The sequence below is a fragment of the Nomascus leucogenys genome, chromosome 2, assembly GCF_006542625.1.
Source record: "Nomascus leucogenys isolate Asia chromosome 2, Asia_NLE_v1, whole genome shotgun sequence".
NCBI lineage: Eukaryota > Metazoa > Chordata > Mammalia > Primates > Hylobatidae > Nomascus > Nomascus leucogenys.
Window position 1 is genome coordinate 140,550,233 of NC_044382.1, and position 16,561 is coordinate 140,566,793.

Genomic DNA, 16,561 nt, shown 5'->3' on the forward strand with positions numbered 1-16,561 from the left:
CCTCAACCCCCTCCCTGGTGCTCCTGATTCTCCAGGCTGTTCTTTCAGCACTCAGGCCTCCCAGGGGCCATTAGAGCTCCCTGAAAGGACCTGTGAGCCTGGCTCCCTTCCAGATTCCCAAACCCTTAAGCCTGCTGGACTCCTTCCATTTCCAGGCTCCTCCATGAGTCCAGATCTTATGACACCCAAACCTGGGGTCCCCAGTGTAGGCCCACTATCAGATTCCTCCTGTCCCCTGCCCACAGATGTAGGACTGGCCAGCTCCAGATGCCCACCCTTCTGTCCTGGAGAAGCTAAGGCTGGAATCCTGGGGAACAAGAGTCTCCTGGGGCTGTGTCAGATCTGTGCCGGCTCCTCGCCCTCTGGCCCCAGGGCCCTGAGGCCCTCGCCCAACGCTCACATTCATGACTGCGTTAATCTCTGCAACAGCCTCGTCATCCGTGGGAAACTGGTAGATCTGGACCCCGTTGCTGACCAGCTCGCCCATGATCTTGATCTTAAACTTGTGGAGCTCGCTCTTGGAGATGGTGTCAGCCTTGGCAATGATGGGAATAATGTTCACCTGCCAGGATCAGGGGAGGGGACAGCAGGCTGGTTGGCTCTTTGGAGCAATGGTTCCCATGCCATGCCCAGGCCATATCCCTGGGCAGGGGGAAGGAGGCCAGAGAGATGGAGCCACTCCCACGGGCAGCCATAGTGCAAACCCAGCCACCTGTGGCCATTCTGATGGGTTTCAACAATTGGCTGCAGTGCTTCTTACTGCCCTGGTTCCCCCAAATCACCATCCAGCCCCAAAACTGGTCCCCCTAGGCATACCCAGCTTTGACCCACAATGCTTTGAAGGTCCTAATTGGCCTGGGGCCTGACAGAAGGAGTGGTGGGGGGCTGTGCTCCCCACTAAGCAGGTAAAAGGACCCATCAGCAGTAGCCATAAGAAGATCCCCAAATCTCCCAGGCCCAGGCTATCCCGTTTTTCACAATAAAAATGAACTCCTGAGATGGGAGGGCAGTCACATGAGAGCTGACAAGGGATGTGGGGCCACATGCCCTTCAAGATGCACAGCCCTTCCAGTCCTTCCCATGGAGCTGCCTCCCTTCTCTACCCCTGCAGTACCCACCCCTCATTCACATCCCAATTCTGGGCCTTAACTCTCCTCTCGCTTATGGGCTCAGAAGGAACCAAAGGACATTTATGTCAGGGAGGAAGGGGGAAATGAAAGAAGGAGCTAGAAATTAGGAATTGAGAGATAGAAAATGAGCAGAGAAGAGGCTGAGATGGGAAAGGAGGTTCCCTGGAGTGAAGGGGAACAAACACTGTCGGAAGCGGGAGGGGCCAGCAGGGCTGAGAATGAGAGTGATTCAGCTGCAAGCAAGGGGCTCAGGGTCAGACCCAGGGCACAGGACTCTGGAGAACGAGCCCAGAGCAATGGGGGCCACTGGAGCAGGACGGACAGATGCAAGACAGAGAGAGGACCGAGCCAATGGGGGGCCACCCACAAGCCCCCGACCAGGTTCCTGAGGACCGTGGCGGACAGGCATGAGGCAGCCACCACATCGCATCACAGCAGAAAACTATGGAGCCTGTGGCAGTGGGTGGGGACAGGGATACCTTGCTGTCTAGTTTCTTCATGGTCACTAGATCTAGAGACTTCAGGGAGTGCCCTGTGGGCGTGATGAAGTAGAGGCAAACGTGGATCCTTGTGTCATGGTAGTCGAAGAGCGAGCGGCGGATCTTCAGCTCCTCCTGCAGATAATTTTCAAACTGCGCATCGATGTAGTCAACTATGGGCCTGTAACTACAGACAGCTCCATCACCCAGGAGGCTGCCAGCTCAGATCAGGGGCTTGGGGCTTGGGGGGCTCAGGGCTCAGGGCCAAGCCTGAGCTGCCCCCTGGCCTTTCTTTCTGGGAACAGCTTCTGCCTGAGGATCCCTGACTGGATACAGGCAGCTGACCCCTTCTCCAGACACCTGAAGGAGTAACTGGTCTGTTGGTGACCACAGAGCCTCAGATATTCCCCAAGAGGCCCTCCCTGGCCCCCTGCAGTGTGAGGGCTGGGCTACTGGTATGGGGGCCAATGTAGGTGGGGTGGGAGGAGGCTGGGTGGGGCCGCCCTTCCCGCCTCTTGCCTCTCATCCTTATTGATCTGATCCCCAAAGCCCACGGCGTCCACAATGGTCAGCTTGAGCTGCACGTTGCTCTCCTGGAGGTCGTAGGTCTGGGGCCGCAGGCGCACACATGCCTCATGGTGACTGGCTTCCTCAGTCTCAAAGGTCGTGTTGAAGAGCGTGTTCATCAGTGTGGATTTGCCAATGCCGGTCTCCCCTGGGCGGTGAGGACAGGAGGGGAAGAAGTGGGTGTCACAGGCTAGAACTGGGGTTGTCCTTGACTGGTGGCTAGGCCAGGCAGGGCTCAGGCATCCACTCCCCCTGGATAAGAGAAAGGGGCAGGCCGCCCACCCCATCCCTCATCACCCCCATTCCCCAGGAACTATCTTTTCCTGTGGCCTCAGAAATAACCTGTGGAAGGAAGAGCCAAAAGGTGGACTTGGACAGAAGACATAGCTGTGTGTGAAATGTGATGTATTTCCTCAGGGAGCAGGGAAGAGGCAGAGCCAGGCAGCTGTGTAGACACCACTGCAGACCCAATCACCTCACACATAACCTGCTCTACACAACACCCCTCCCAGGACCAGGGTGGTCATGGGACCAAGAGGGCCAGGGTCTAAAGCCACCAGTGGCTCAACCCATGCGCCCCAGACAGCCCTAGCTCCACATGGCTTTAGCTGGGGGAAGTCAGGATGGGCTGCTTCCCGAAGGGCACCTGCAGAGGGACCAGCAGAGCACTTTGTGCCCTTCTGGGAGTCCCAGGGAACCTCCGAGAGCCTCTCTGCTTGCGGCTGTATTTGTTCATATGCGTGCTGGAGCACTTCCCATAGGATATGGTGATGAGGGGCAGAGCTGTTTACCATAATGTCCTTGACACAGGGTAGGAAGCAGTAAATGAGTACATGTTTTTTAAATGAACAAACAAATGAATAAATGAACCTAAATCTCTGTGATAAACACCCACAGTTTACAAAGCACTTTCATGTGCCCGATCCGGTTCACTCTTCATGACAACACTGCGTCAGGCCCTGACTCTAACTCTACCCTTGACTCTGGCAGAGACACCAACCAAATCCTCATCCTGACACCCCCAAAGTTTCACTCTGCCTGGGAAGCCCCCTTGCAGCTCAATAGGGGGCCAGAAGCACCCCCTCTCCCAGGAGGTTCTCACCCACCCTCTGTCTGAGGCCAGGCCCTGACACTCACCCACACAGAGGATGTTGAAGCTGAAGCCCTGAGTGACCGACTTGCTGACCAGCTGGTCGGGGAGGCTGTCGAAACCCACATGGCCGCCCAGGGAGAGGCTCCGGGGCTCTGGCTCTGCATTCTGCCAAGAGAGAAATAAAGCAAGACATGAGCCCACTGGGGAAGAAAGGTCAAGGCTGTGGGGGCGGGCGCTAAATCTGAGTTAAAACAGCGAAGCAGCCCCGCGGGATGTCTGAATTCTCAACAAATCTCAGACACACCCTGAGTACACCCAAGCACCAACTCCAGGCCAAGTTTCCCCAGAGGGAGCCCGATGCCCCCAGGGGGAAAGGCCCTTCCACTCTATAGCTTTGCTCCACCTGGGATGGCCAGGGATGCGTGGGCTGAGGGCTCCATGTCTCCTGGCATAGGTGGCCCCAGGGGCTGTGGCTGCTACCCATAAGGGCCTACCTGTTTTCCTACTCAGGAGGAGGCCCCAGATGGTCCCAGAGGCCCAGATCGGAAAGTGTGTCTGTTCCTGCAGCCAGCTCTGAGAAGAAGGGGGATGCTGCCCCTGCCTAATCCTCCCAGGCCCTCCCACTGAGGCGGGACTCAAGCAGGCGCACGTCTGGTCCAAGCCCCTCACAAGCATGCTCCCTCAGAGGGGCCTCCTCTATCAGCTGGGCTCGTGGCCCTCCATGTTCACACCTGCTCCTCACACACCCAAGTGTGGGACTCATGCATGGACCCTGCTAAAGGAGCTGGCCCTCACTCAGGCAACCCCCCAGTGGGGCTCAGGGGTGGGTTCCAAAGGGACCGAGACTCTGAGGCCTCCTCCCTTCTGCCTCAGTGGTATTCTCTAGAGACCCCCAGCTCCTGGCTCCTGACTCCTGCCACCCTCCCACCCCCATCTCAGCCCTGGTTGTCTAGACAGAAGGTTCCGGGTGAGAATGTGGAGGCCTGGCCTTAGAAGAGAGCTGAGCGGCAGGTCCCGAGTGAGCTGGGGCCACTGGAGCTGGCCCACCGCTCTATAAAAAGAAACCACGAGGACCCGAAGCAGAGGGTCATGGTCACACTCCCACTTGTGTGGCTGGTTTCTCTGACTCCCTGGAATGGGGTAAAATGCTGCCCGAGGGAAGGTTCCCAGGCTCAGCCCCTCTGGAGGGCAGACCTTAGACAGCTCCATGTTGTGCAGTCATGCCTCCTCCATTCCTGAGCCCCACTGCCCTGAGACAGCTAGAAAGAGGAAGGAGAGGAAGGGGCAGCAGATTGAGTCTCTCCCGCCCATACCCACAGGGTGGGGAAGCAGGTCCAGCTGAGGACAGCCCAGGAGATAGGGCCAGTGGCAGCCCTTGTGCAGATGCGGATACAGGCTCGGGGTCAGGAACGGACGGGGGGCCCTGACTCCTGCCCCTCAGAGGCATCTCTTCAGCACCTAAGCAGCTGACCTGCGCCACAGCCCACTGCCTTGGCCTGAACCCCTCTGGCCATCCTTCCCTCCCAACCAGAGAACCTTGGCACTCAAACCCAACCTTCTCCACAGCTGATGTCTACCTCCCCACAGCAGCCTTGCATCAATGACTCCCAAGTGTGGGTGCTGGCAACCTAGACCCCACATGGCCCCTCTGGGCAGTTGTACTATCCCCTCAAACAAGTCAGGGCTACCCCTAAACCTGCTCTCTCCCATGACTCTCTCTCAACAGAGCCTCTTTTCTTATAGCTGACCCTTTCTCCCCATCACCTAGCCCCAAAGCATCATGTCCCAATCTCCCCAGTCAAGCCCAGATCTCCTTAGGGCTGCAAATATAATTGGACAAGGAGGTCCCAAAGGCAGCTTCCTCTCATTGGTGCCCACATAAAAGTATCTAATGAAGCCTAGGAGGTGCTGGGTCAGGTCCAAACCCCTTAGCATGGTGTTCCAGGCCTCCCTCACTGGCCTGGTTCCAGCCCAGCTGGTAACTCTGAGCTCCCTTTTCAAACTCTGCCCCTCCCCTGGGCTCTACAGCTACTCTACTTTTTCCTTGGCACCTGCTCTCACCTGGCCCCGAAGCACTTATGTTCCAGACCCCTCACTTGGCAGTTATCCTGTTTCCTAGTACTACTGGTTATCCTTTTTTAATGCATCTCGATTCTCCACCTATTCTATAAGCTTCTCGACGTTGGCTGCAGGTTGGGGCAGTCAGGTTTTCTATTCTTCCCTCCCTCCCATTACTATGCCCAGCATGCTGGGGAATGCTACCATTTATAAGTTACTGAACACGGCCTCCAACTGCTATGGCATCAGAGCACCTGCCCACCTTACACAGGGCTTCATTATTTAGTCTCTGTTCCACCTCCTTGTGGCAGCTTGAGGATCAAATGGAGGACACAACAGTCAGTCTAGAGCTTTTTTCTTTTCAGGCAAGACTGAAAATCTCCAAAATTTAAGGCGTGCTGTGCTTGCAGAGAAGGCTATGTGTTTATTCATCCTCCTCTTCCAAGGGGTGACACAATCAGGATGCAATCCAACATCCTGTAGTCTGCCGCCAAACCCCACCAAGTCAGCTGTGTCTGGAAACCACACACACACACACACACACACACACACACACACAGCTGCAGAGCACTTACTGAGAAGCAGAGGCCATTCCATTCCTGTTTTCCCCCTTTCTTACAGTTCTAGGCTCCAGAGGCTAAGTGTAGCACTGGGGGTTGTTGGGGCGGGTCTCACATAAACCACCTATCCACACACAGCAACTGCAGAGTGGCCTCCTCGCACACAGCTTGGCTCTCTCTATGGAAGTGTGGGGTACAGGGAGGTCACCATCCCTAAGTTGTTGCCCAGGCTACGCTCTGTTATTGCAGGGGCCACACATCTGGGGCAATATCTGTTTAGGAGCCCCAGGAACCAGTCAGGGGTATGAGTCTATGGAGCATGCATGCACACACACACGTACACACATAGAATGGCCACTGGCCCTGATGGAGGCAGTATTGTTACCTGATCCCAGGAGACTGATCTGACCTCCAGCCTCTACCGAGGGGTAACTCTCACTAATGCCAACTCCCTGATCATAGATTTGGCATCAACATGTGATCTAAGTTGCAATGCTCACTCCAGGGTGCCTGCCCCAGGCATCTCTACCAACCTGAGTGGGGTTACAACCTAGGAGGAACCAGCAGCCTCTAAAGGACCTCCTGCACATCTCAGCTACCATGACTCAGAAATAAAGTCAGGTGTCCCAGTGGCTACCAGCCCTGGAATTTGGTGGGTAAGACCACAGCTCCAATCCCCAGGGTGGGAGCCCATCAGCACAATCCCATGATTGGTGCAGGTACAGGCAAGTGACACAGGTTGAGCCTTTATGACCATCTTGAGACCATTAGGGGAGCTAGCCTAAGGCTGTAGTCCACTCACAGGATGGCAGAGCCAAGAAAATCACAGAGAAAAGAGGGAGCCAGAGTCTGCCCTATCTCTGGGCTTTTCCCCTTACCCCTGGCCATATCCTCTTAATTGCTGAGGCTAGTTGAGTGGTATTATCTATTAGTTGCAACTGAAACATCTTCAGTGCCATAGGATCCAAAGTAAAACTCTTTGGATGCAGAGGAACAGGGAGAAAGCGAGGACAGCCAGGAAAGGAGGGACAGGGTGGAAGGTAAAACATCTCAGTATTCACAACCAAGGAAGGAATGGACGTCTGAGATGATACCAACACCTCATTGAGGACCACCATGTGTGAACTAAGCCAAGTGATTTACACCCAGGCTCTCATTTAGTCCTTCCTCACTGTGGATGACAGACTCCATGATTATCCCCATTTTACAGGGGAGGAAACTGAAGCACACAGAAGCTAGGGAACTAAACAGGGCAGAGCAGGGACCTGAGAGCAGACCAAGCTCTTGTCCCAAACCACTCTGATACATTGCCTCCCCTGTTCTTAGCAGGCTTCCAACTCATTAATTCAGTCACTCAACACACACTCACTGGACATGTCTGCTGTGTGCCAGGAACTGGGATGGCTGCCAATGAAAAGACGAGGACATCAGATCCTTGACCTCAGAGGGCTAAGCCTAAGCTCAAATGCCTTTAGAAGCCAGGCAGGTAACATATACAGGTGAAGGGGAGCAGCACCTTAATAACAATGGCAACAACAACAGACATAACTAACATGTATTACATGCTCGCTATGCGCAACCCTAATTTAATCTAATTTAGTCCACGCATCAGCTCTGTGACATAGGCTGTAGCAGCTTCCCCATTGTCCAGATGAGACAATAGAGGCATCAAGAGAGTGTGTAATTTGCCCAAGACCACACTGCTCAGGAGAGCAAAGCCAGGATCTGAATGGAGACAACATGACTGTGAAACCCACGCTTCTAGTCACATCACTGCCTGCTGCTGGATGAAAGACAGCCACTAACTCAGCCAAGTGTGGGGGCTCCCAAGGAGCGAGAGGTGGGAATGGCAGAGAACTGGAGAGCCTGTGCTTATGCTCAATCCATGGTGGCCGCAGTTCCACAACTCCAGCCAACTGTGGGAACACAGATCTACTGTTGCCAAATCTTCCCATTTTTAAAGAGAACCCAAAAATCTCTCTCTATACATACATACATATATATATGTATTTTTTGAGACACAGTCTGGCTCTGTCACCCAGGCTGGAATGGTGTGATCTCAGCTCACTGTAACCTCCGCCTCCTAGGTACAAGCAATTCTCATGCCTCAGACTCCCCAGTAGCTGGGATTATAAGCACGCAACCACCACGCCCGGCTGATTTTTGTATTTTTAGTAGAGACGGGCTTTCACTATGTTGGCCAGGTCGGTCTTGAACTCCTGACCTCAGGTGATCCACCTGCGTTGGCCTCCCAAAGTGCTGGGATTACAGGTGTGAGCCACCATGCCTGGCCCAGAAATCTATCTTTTTTATGTGAAATTCTGTAATTTTTAAAGATTGACAACCAATACAAACTGAGAATACCATGAGGGCCCAATACAACATGTCAGGGGGCTGGTGTGGGCCAAAAGCCTGCTGGTCTGTAAGCCGGCTCTGGTGGGAGGGTGAGCTGGACGGACCCTGCAGCCAGGCTCCATTCTCAGGTCAGGAAGCCCCACAGCAGACCGCTCTGTGGGGAGAAACCTTCAGGCGGGACAACTTAACTTGGACCCCAGAGAGAGGTGGACCCAAAGCCTCTAGCTCATTCCACACACCCAGCTCCCTGAGGTGCTCACACAGGGGTGAGTGTTCTATATGTCTTCAAAGTCCCAGGATAGAGAGAGTTGGCAGCTCTGAGCTCTACATATGCAATGAGAAACTCCATGGGGCCATTATCCCTTCTCTAATCACTAACAAGCTTTTGGCTCCTGAGCCAGGCCCCAGGCTTCTGTGTCATCATTTCTTTGGCACATCAAAGACAACAACCAAAATAATAACTTCTCAGGCCGGCTGCGTGCCTCCATGCCCGGCCATCCAAGACAAAGTAGAGAACAGCATTTTGTTATGCAGCCCAGTGGATAACTAGGACGCCCTTTTCCTGATCAGGAAATGCTTTGTCTGAGCCTCCTAGAGCAGCCCTCATCACCAGCCAAGAGGAGCTGTCCCTTTTACCAAGAAACAAGGTGGGATCTGGGAAGAAACTGCATCTCATGGTTGCCCACACACAAAAACAGGTTTTTTATCCAGAAGGAACTGGAAATCTACTGAATGTCTAAACCAACAGAGCTGGGGAAGCTGTGGGTGAATAAAGGCCCCTGTGATCCAAACCCCCAAACTAGGCTGGTTGTTGCAGTGGGAGTAGAAAGGATACCCCACCATAGATGGATTGGCTACTGAGTAATGGACAAAGAGCAGCCCCATACCCCAGGCCTTCCAGAGTTCTCCAGTGCCTTGGACTTTGGATGCTTTTCTTCCTCTGGGCTCCCATGCCTAGTACCCACTCACTTGTACACCCAGTCAGGCAGACAGGAAGCCCACTCCCCAGGGGAGCTCCAGCCCTGGGGGTGGCCCTATTAAGTAACTGAGCAATGGACCCAGGAGTCAATGGACCACTGGGAGCCTTCTCCACCCATGTTCCTGGCACAAACTATGCTAGCCCTGGCTCCAGTTCCTCCCAGCAGCCTGGGCCTTAAATAGCCAGAGCACAGGCCTCTAGCCAGAACCCATGGTCGCGGTCATAAGCACAACTGTCCTTGAGCCTGAGAGGAATCCTAGGAATTTTCCCAGGAAAGGCTTCGGCTCTGGTCCCAGGATTCCACAGCAAGCCTCTAAGCCCAGGTCAGAGGTTACGGGAAATAACCAAGGAGACATATGTGGGAGGGTGGGGGTGGTATGCTGCTACCCCGGGCCAGGAAGGAAGAATAGAGGCAGGATATACCCGTCCCAAATCAAGAGGACACCTGGGAACCAAAGCATCTTTCTCCTACAGTGGCAACAGAAAACTTGAGAGAAGATTCAAGCAAGGATCACCCTCCATGGTCCCAACATGACGGCAGTCAAGGTAATAGGAAGATGGCAGCTGGGCTGCCAATCATCCTCACAAGGCCAGTCCTACTCCACTCAGCCTGGGAAGACAAGGAACTTTGGGAGCAAAACCATTCCCTGACCCGAATACTCCATTCTCTCTGCTTCTCTGTCTCACTAAGAGGCACTGTCTTTCCTTTCTGCGCACAGCCAGCCAGGCTGGAGCTGATTAATTTGGATAGTGTGTTTCACACTTTTGCCATCAAAATCAGATTTCCAGGAAGCTAAGAGCACAGTTACTGGTAGCTGGGCCAGTACTCACCACCCCAACACCCAGGCCTAGGACAGACACATTCTTGGCCTTTATTGTGCTGCCTGAGAGGGAGTGGTCTATCCCACCACAGAGGAGATGGGGAAGGCGCTCTGGGCTGCACAATGTACTAGAACTCCAGGCATTCATATTTTCTTACTTAGCTCAGGGACTTCAGCGGCAGCCACCACTGCCTTGTAACAGGGAAAGCCACGAGTGGTCTGGATATCACTGGCAGGAGAAGGCAGCCTCTGTTTCACGGCAAATGAAACCCTTGGAGGGAGACTGTGGGCAGCAAAGGTCCCCTGCCTTCCGTCCAACCCCAGGATGGATGCCAGTGCTGGAAAGGGATGGAGGAATGCATGGGCACCAATACGGGTTGGCAGAGGTAAGGGGGTGGCACTGCTATACTTCTCTGCTGCTTGTCCATTCACTCCAACACCAGGCAGAATGTCAGGTTTGTACCCAGGTCCAAGAGCCAGGTCTGGCAAGTGGGCTTGGGTCCATACCCACAGCCCCTCCTGAACCGCAGGCATCAGGCAGCCCAAGCCCTGGAGCCCTCTCAGAAAACAGCCAGCCACCTGCCAGCAGACATGGGCCCCTGTACTTTCCTCTGCTGGTTCTGTCCCTCTAATTTGACCTCTAGGATAGGGAACACCTGAAAGCCATGTGTCCTGAAGAGAATACCTAATTTGCTCCAAGAACATGTAGGGCAACTGCACGGCAGAGCCAAGATGCCCCCTTGCCCCGTCCTCTGCTGCCTCTTCCCAGCCCCAGTTCTTATAGGAGCTCTGAAGGTTCAGATGGCTCCAAAAGAAGCCAACAGAGTGTCCCAGCTCTACCACAAGGGCATGGAGACCTTGGGAGGGCGTCTCTTCCCCAGGCAGATGTGTCTCCCTCCTGCATGCATAGCTCCGCATCTGGTTATCTGGCAAAGCTTTTGCCTTGGGGGCCATGCCTGGGGATCCTGAAACCCAAGCTGGCAGCACAGAGGCAGGAAGGCTGAGGAGGCTGCAAGGGACACACAGAGGCCAGCTGGCCCTCAGGCCCTTTGCTCTATCATCCTGCAGCTGCTCGCCTCTGGTAGCTGGACTTGAGCCACAGAGACATTCGTGGTAGTTACTGCCCCAAATATAATATATGCTTCCACCTAGCCCATCCGAGGGCTCAAAACGCCAAGGTATCCACCCTCTCTGTCATCTCTGGTGTTGGAATTTGGATCTTGTTCCCCCTACCTTTACTGGCCAACGACCAGAGTCTGCATCCTCACCCAACTTTGGGCTGTTGGCATCAACAAGATAATGCACTCAAAGCACCCACTGCCCTCCTTGCCATCCAAGGTTTTTGACACAAGTCAGACTCCGGGTTCCCAGGCTCCATCCAGTCTCCCTCCTCCTTGGCCCTGAGCTCAGTCTCCTCCTTGCCATCCTCTCTGTTCCCATCATGGTCAGTCTTTTAGCATGTGCTCCCTGGGATGACCAACGCTTCCCATCAGCCCCGCAGCTCTGACCCACTGCATTCAAGACCCCAAGCAGACCTTCCTAAGGTGGGCACACATAGCATGGTCTGATGCCCAAGAGGGAGGGAGGGCAGGCAGACTCACCTCCTGGGGGAGAGGGCAGAGCTTCGGCTCTGCAGGTGGTGCTCACATGTGCCCTGAGAGCTGCACGGGCATCTCTTGCTCAGCTCCCGTTTCTCTTCGGCATGGCTCAGGAAGGAGGCTACTGGCCGTTTTTACAAGACGGGGAGATACCACTCTGACAGAGACCTTGAGCCCCACTTGGGTGCGGGCTCTCAATTCCTGCTTCAGGAGGGACTAGGTACTCCCTGGAGAGCCCGCTTCTTGGGGAAGTATCAAGATTGCGGGGGTGACAACGGAAGTGACAGATGGTGCTGGGGATAAAGCAGAGACGGGGGTAAGTGACTGGCTGGGAAGAACGCCAGTGTGAGGCTGCGTGCTGCACGTTTCTTCCTCTCCCCCTCAGCTTCACTTTGCCCAAGCCCTAAAGGGTCGCTCACCACGGGGTCTAAACCTGTGAGATTCTGGCAGGAGAAAACACCGGAGCTGGCCCTCAGGGAAGGAAGGGCTGAGCCCCAGAGTCAAGGTTCCAGTTAGGAGGAGGGGCACAGCAAGAGTGGACAGGAGTCTGGCTGCCCAAGGAGGGCAAGGGGCAACACACCCTCCCCAGAGGGCTGCTCCACACACCACACACAGGGGATGCCAACCCTCACCCCAATACTGATCTAGGGTGGAGGAGAGCCCAGTCAGGATGCCAAGGCTGTTGGCCTGTGGTGTGTACACCACGCTATGTGAGGACACAGGAACCCAGCACACATCCATCTCAAAGTATAACTCTGTATGCTGTCTAAGCTCCAGGTCAGGACAATTCTCAGGCCTGCAGGGCTAGTCTGACCACTGAGCTGGCCAGAGGGACAGTGTAGACCTGTCGTGGCTCCATCACATCCTGGGACTTGTGAGACACCTCAGCATATTTCCAAACATGCCACAGACTGCAATTAACCCTCCATAAACTCTTTGAGGAACCAGAGTGGCTCTGCCCATTTCACAGCAAGATAAAGGCAGAAATGATTTTCCCAAGATGACAAGCCAGGAAGGGTGAATAGAGTCCAGACTTAAATTCAGGCCAAACTCCACCCAAGGTCTCCACCCAAATCCAACCCTATCCAAGTCCTTCCAGGAGGCTGACAGCCCAAAGTGCAGAGGGTGTGGAAGGTGTCCAACCCTCCAGCTGAAGCTGGCATAGCAACCAAGGCCCTGCGCTCAGGCTCTATTCCCTTGCCTGAGTCAGTCCCCTCTCTGTGCCCTGGCCACCCCGCAGCTAATACCCAAACTTCTCACAGGAATGGTCCGAGAGCAAACACAGGACCCCAGGGGAAGGCCTGACCAGCCCACAGCCTGGCCTCTCAGCTAACCCTCTGAGGACCATCTCTGGACGAGCAGGGACAGAAGCTCTACAGAGAGTGCCATGAAGAAGGCAAATGCATCCTCTGCTCCCTTCTTACATAAGGGGCCAGTCCTCACATCCACATGGACAATAAGTAGCATATATTATGTATCGTGTCCTTACCATGTGCCAGACACAGTGCTAAGTACCTCCCCTGGATTCTCTTGTTGAATCCTCACAATACCCCTATGAGGGAAGTAACACTTCTATCCCATGATACACATGAGAGCACCAAGGGGTTAAATAACCTGCCCAAGGTCGCATGGCAAACAAGGAGTGTCTAGGATTCCTATCAGGCTGTCTGATTCTGGTTTCTCTACATACCTCTCCCACCTGCAAGATCAACTGTTAAACCTCTGGCCACAGACAAGACCCAGACATAACTTTCCGGTCAGCTGGTCACAGAAAATGCACACAGACACACATGCACAGATGCCCAGGCACTCACGGGTCTCTTGGCCTCCAGCTAATCAGCAGGTCTGTTAGGATTCAGGCACTGCCCTCCTCCGGTACATAAATTCCAATTTATAATACGGGGCGAAATGAACCTCTGAGTAGTCCAGCCTCTGAATCTGTTCCTCATGTATTTAAACTTACTTAACTGACATACAGCCCCCCTCTCCAATGGGAATAAAGCACCCGAGTCTAGAAATTATGAAACCAAGAGCTCCTGCTTTAGTCATGCACATTTCCAAAGTAGACTAAGAAATGTATTTTCAGATTAAATGGAAAATTTACATATATAAATTGGGATGACAGTATTTATAGCATTAATTACATAAGTCCTGGCTCCCTTATTTAGCCCCAGAACCAATTCGTTATCGTTCACATATTCAGAATTCCCCCTTCCCTCCAACAGCCCTGGGCCTCCCTCCTCCTCCTCCTTCTTCTCCCCCTCCTCCCCCTCCCAGCCGACCAGGGCCTCACATGCTGGCAAGAGGACACAGCTTCCTTCACTGTCACAGCCTAGCCTCCCAGACACACCCAGATCCAGCCTTACACAGCAGGGGACGTCCAGATGCAACCCACCAAAGGCCTCCCTCCCCCGAGTGAATTATGAAAACCTTTAGTAAGTTGGCTATCGGCAGGCTCAGGCCCAGTGAGACCCCTGCAGGGACCACCAGGGACGTCAACCTTCTAAGGACCTGGACTGGAGCCCAAATAAACGCCCACTGGGCTGAGTCTGGAATCCCTCCAGCTCCTGGCGAATGGCTGCCGCAGACCTGACCACTGAGGCCTGACCTGCCTGGAGTCGCACCCAAGATTCCGGCGTGGGGAGCGGAGGCAGAGGGGAGCGGGGGAGGAAGGAAAAGCAGGCCAAGGGTCTTCAGGACTCAAGTCTGCAACTGTCCTGAGCTCGTGTGGGGGACTCCCTCGGATCCTGGGGCCTCCATCCTCCCCGGCTGTACCTATCCCGCAGCACCTGTGCGGCTAGGACTCTTCCCCAAGTGTGCAGAAAGAAACACCCTGGGCGATAGGGTCCGGAGTGTCCCGGACCCTCACCTGCGGCCCCGCGGGCGCCACTCTGTCTTCGCACCTGCCCGGAGCCAGGCGGGTCTCTGCTCCTTCCCGCGAAAGGGGTTTGCCTTGCCTGCGCCCCAGGAAGCGACCCCGACCAGCCGCCCGGCAAGGCAGGCCGCCCGACGCTCCGGGACCCCCCGCTAGCGCGGCCAAGAGCCCGCACCGGGGTCCTGGAGCTGGCCCGGCGTCGAGGCCCGGTCGTGCGGCGCTGACAGCCCGCTTCGCGCCCCCCGCCAGCTGCAGGGCGGCCCCTCTTGCGCCCCGCGCCTCCCGCGCGCGCCGCGGCCCAGTGGGGCCCTCACCGAGAAGCGCTCCAGGTCGGTGGCCGCCATGGCGAGCTCCGCACCGGGCGGGCGGGCTGGGACCAGCGCAGGGGCAGCGACGGGGACCAGCCGGCTGCGGGACGCGCTCCGCCCGGGCGGCTGCGGCTGAATGGATCCAATATGGCCACTTCCTGGAAACTCCCCTTGGCGGCGGCGGCGGGAGAAGCCGCGGAGCCGCCCCTGCCCCCGCCCGCGGGACCGGCCTCCCCGCCCGGCCCGGCCACGAGCGCAGCCGGAGCCCCGCCGCTTGGACGGCCGGGGGTCTCCGCGGCGAGGCGGGAGGTGCCAGCTGCGGGGACTGCTGGGACTTGTAGTCCGCGCGTTGGGGGCCCGGGACGGCAGTGTCGGGGGGCTCGGGGCCGGTGCCCAGCGGGCCGCTGCGTGTCCCCTGGAGCCTGGGGCCGAGCCTTGGTGGGAGTCTCCTGGGTCCGCGCGCTGGGAAGCCTTTCCCATGAGGGGGAAGTGGGGCACGGCGTGCGTCCTAGAGATCTCCCCCACCGAGCCGTCTCCACCCGCTGGAGCCTGCAAATGTGCTGGGACCACCAACCAGAGTGTGGACAAGCTGCGGGAGACCCGTCGGATCGGGGAGAGGCCGCGGCAGCCTAGTCTGCGGGTGTCTTGGGCCCCACCTGATGCTCCGGCCGGAGCTAGGGCGGGACCCGCGCGTCCGGCCAGGCGGCCTTCCCGGGCAAGGGACCAGCCTTCGGCTCCTTGTGCAACCAACGAGCAGGATGCGCAGTTTAGGCTGGGATTCCTGCTATAGAAAAGCGGAGCTCGACGGTCAAGGCATCAGATTGCAAGTGTCCATCACCCTGTCTGTCTCAAGGGCTTGGGACAACGTCTTAATGGAGTCCCACCATTGTGCAAAGAGGATGACCGCTCCCAATGCGCGCACGTTCTCTCCGCTAATGTCACTGCTCAAAACGTTCAGAAAATTAACACTTACGCCAGGGACAGAGGCCTCAGGAGGTTCTGTATCCTTCTCACTGACAATCCATACAAAAGCAGCTCCCGAATCCTCTGAAACCCCGTTCCTTTCTCTTCCCTCTGCCCTTCTCTCTGCTCTTTCTGGGAATGTGGCAAGGTTTGCCCGCTAACCCCCAATGGCCTCATCCCAGTTTGGTCCACCCTCCACACACACCTCTCACCCCAGTATGCTGAGAAGCAACCTGACCTGTTTCTGCTATTCAGAAACTTGTGCTGACTGGAAGTGCCTAAAGACCACGTTCAACTTAGCACACCTGGCTTAAGAGGAGCCCCCTCTCTGCTGTTTGACCTTGTCACCCTGATTTGGCTTTCCGCTCCTCGCTCTCCCAGGCAAAGTGTAGCTTGTCCCCAAGGTGGACTGACTTCCCGCTGGACCTTCCTGACGATGTTTTCACTTTGCTCCTTTCTCTATGCTGCTGTTTCCCATGCTGTATTAAAGTTATCTACAAGAAATAGAGCAGAGCAGTGGTTAGGGAAGCTGGATCTATGGCAAACCTTCCTGGTGGAATCCCACTAGCTTTTTAACCTTAGCTAGGCAAGTTACTTAACGATGCCTCCCTTCCCTGGTCCTAAAAATGAGAACAAGTATAGCACCTATGTTACAGGATTAAATAACGTAAGTAAAGGGCTTTAAGTTGTACTTAAAATACAATATTAAATAAAATCTCCCTCTCTAGACTACAAGGGTCTTAATGTCAGAGCCCAGGGAATGTGTGGTCAATAC

The 16,561-nt window shown here is 55.4% G+C and overlaps 1 protein-coding gene across 8 annotated transcripts in view; it reads right to left on the bottom strand.

Annotated features, from left to right (window-relative positions):
* SEPTIN8 (septin 8) overlaps positions 1 to 15,996 on the bottom strand; it is a 27,853-nt gene extending 11,857 nt beyond the window's left edge. For 4 of the 8 annotated variants that reach the window (XM_030818671.1, XM_030818666.1, XM_030818681.1 and 1 more), the window contains exons 1-5: positions 14,830 to 15,996; positions 3,314 to 3,434; positions 2,129 to 2,324; positions 1,610 to 1,796; positions 401 to 562 (exon numbers count right to left, since the gene is read on the bottom strand). In XM_030818671.1, coding sequence (XP_030674531.1) covers positions 401 to 562; positions 1,610 to 1,796; positions 2,129 to 2,324; positions 3,314 to 3,434; positions 14,830 to 15,303 — 1,140 coding nt within the window. In that variant the 5' untranslated portion in view covers positions 15,304 to 15,996. Of the gene's footprint in view, positions 1 to 400; positions 563 to 1,609; positions 1,797 to 2,128; positions 2,325 to 3,313; positions 3,435 to 11,643; positions 11,934 to 14,829 lie in introns of all 8 variants that reach the window. The other 4 variants (XM_030818677.1, XM_030818688.1, XM_030818698.1 and 1 more) reach the window with 2 other exon arrangements.
* Positions 15,997 to 16,561: the final 565 nt, after the last annotated feature.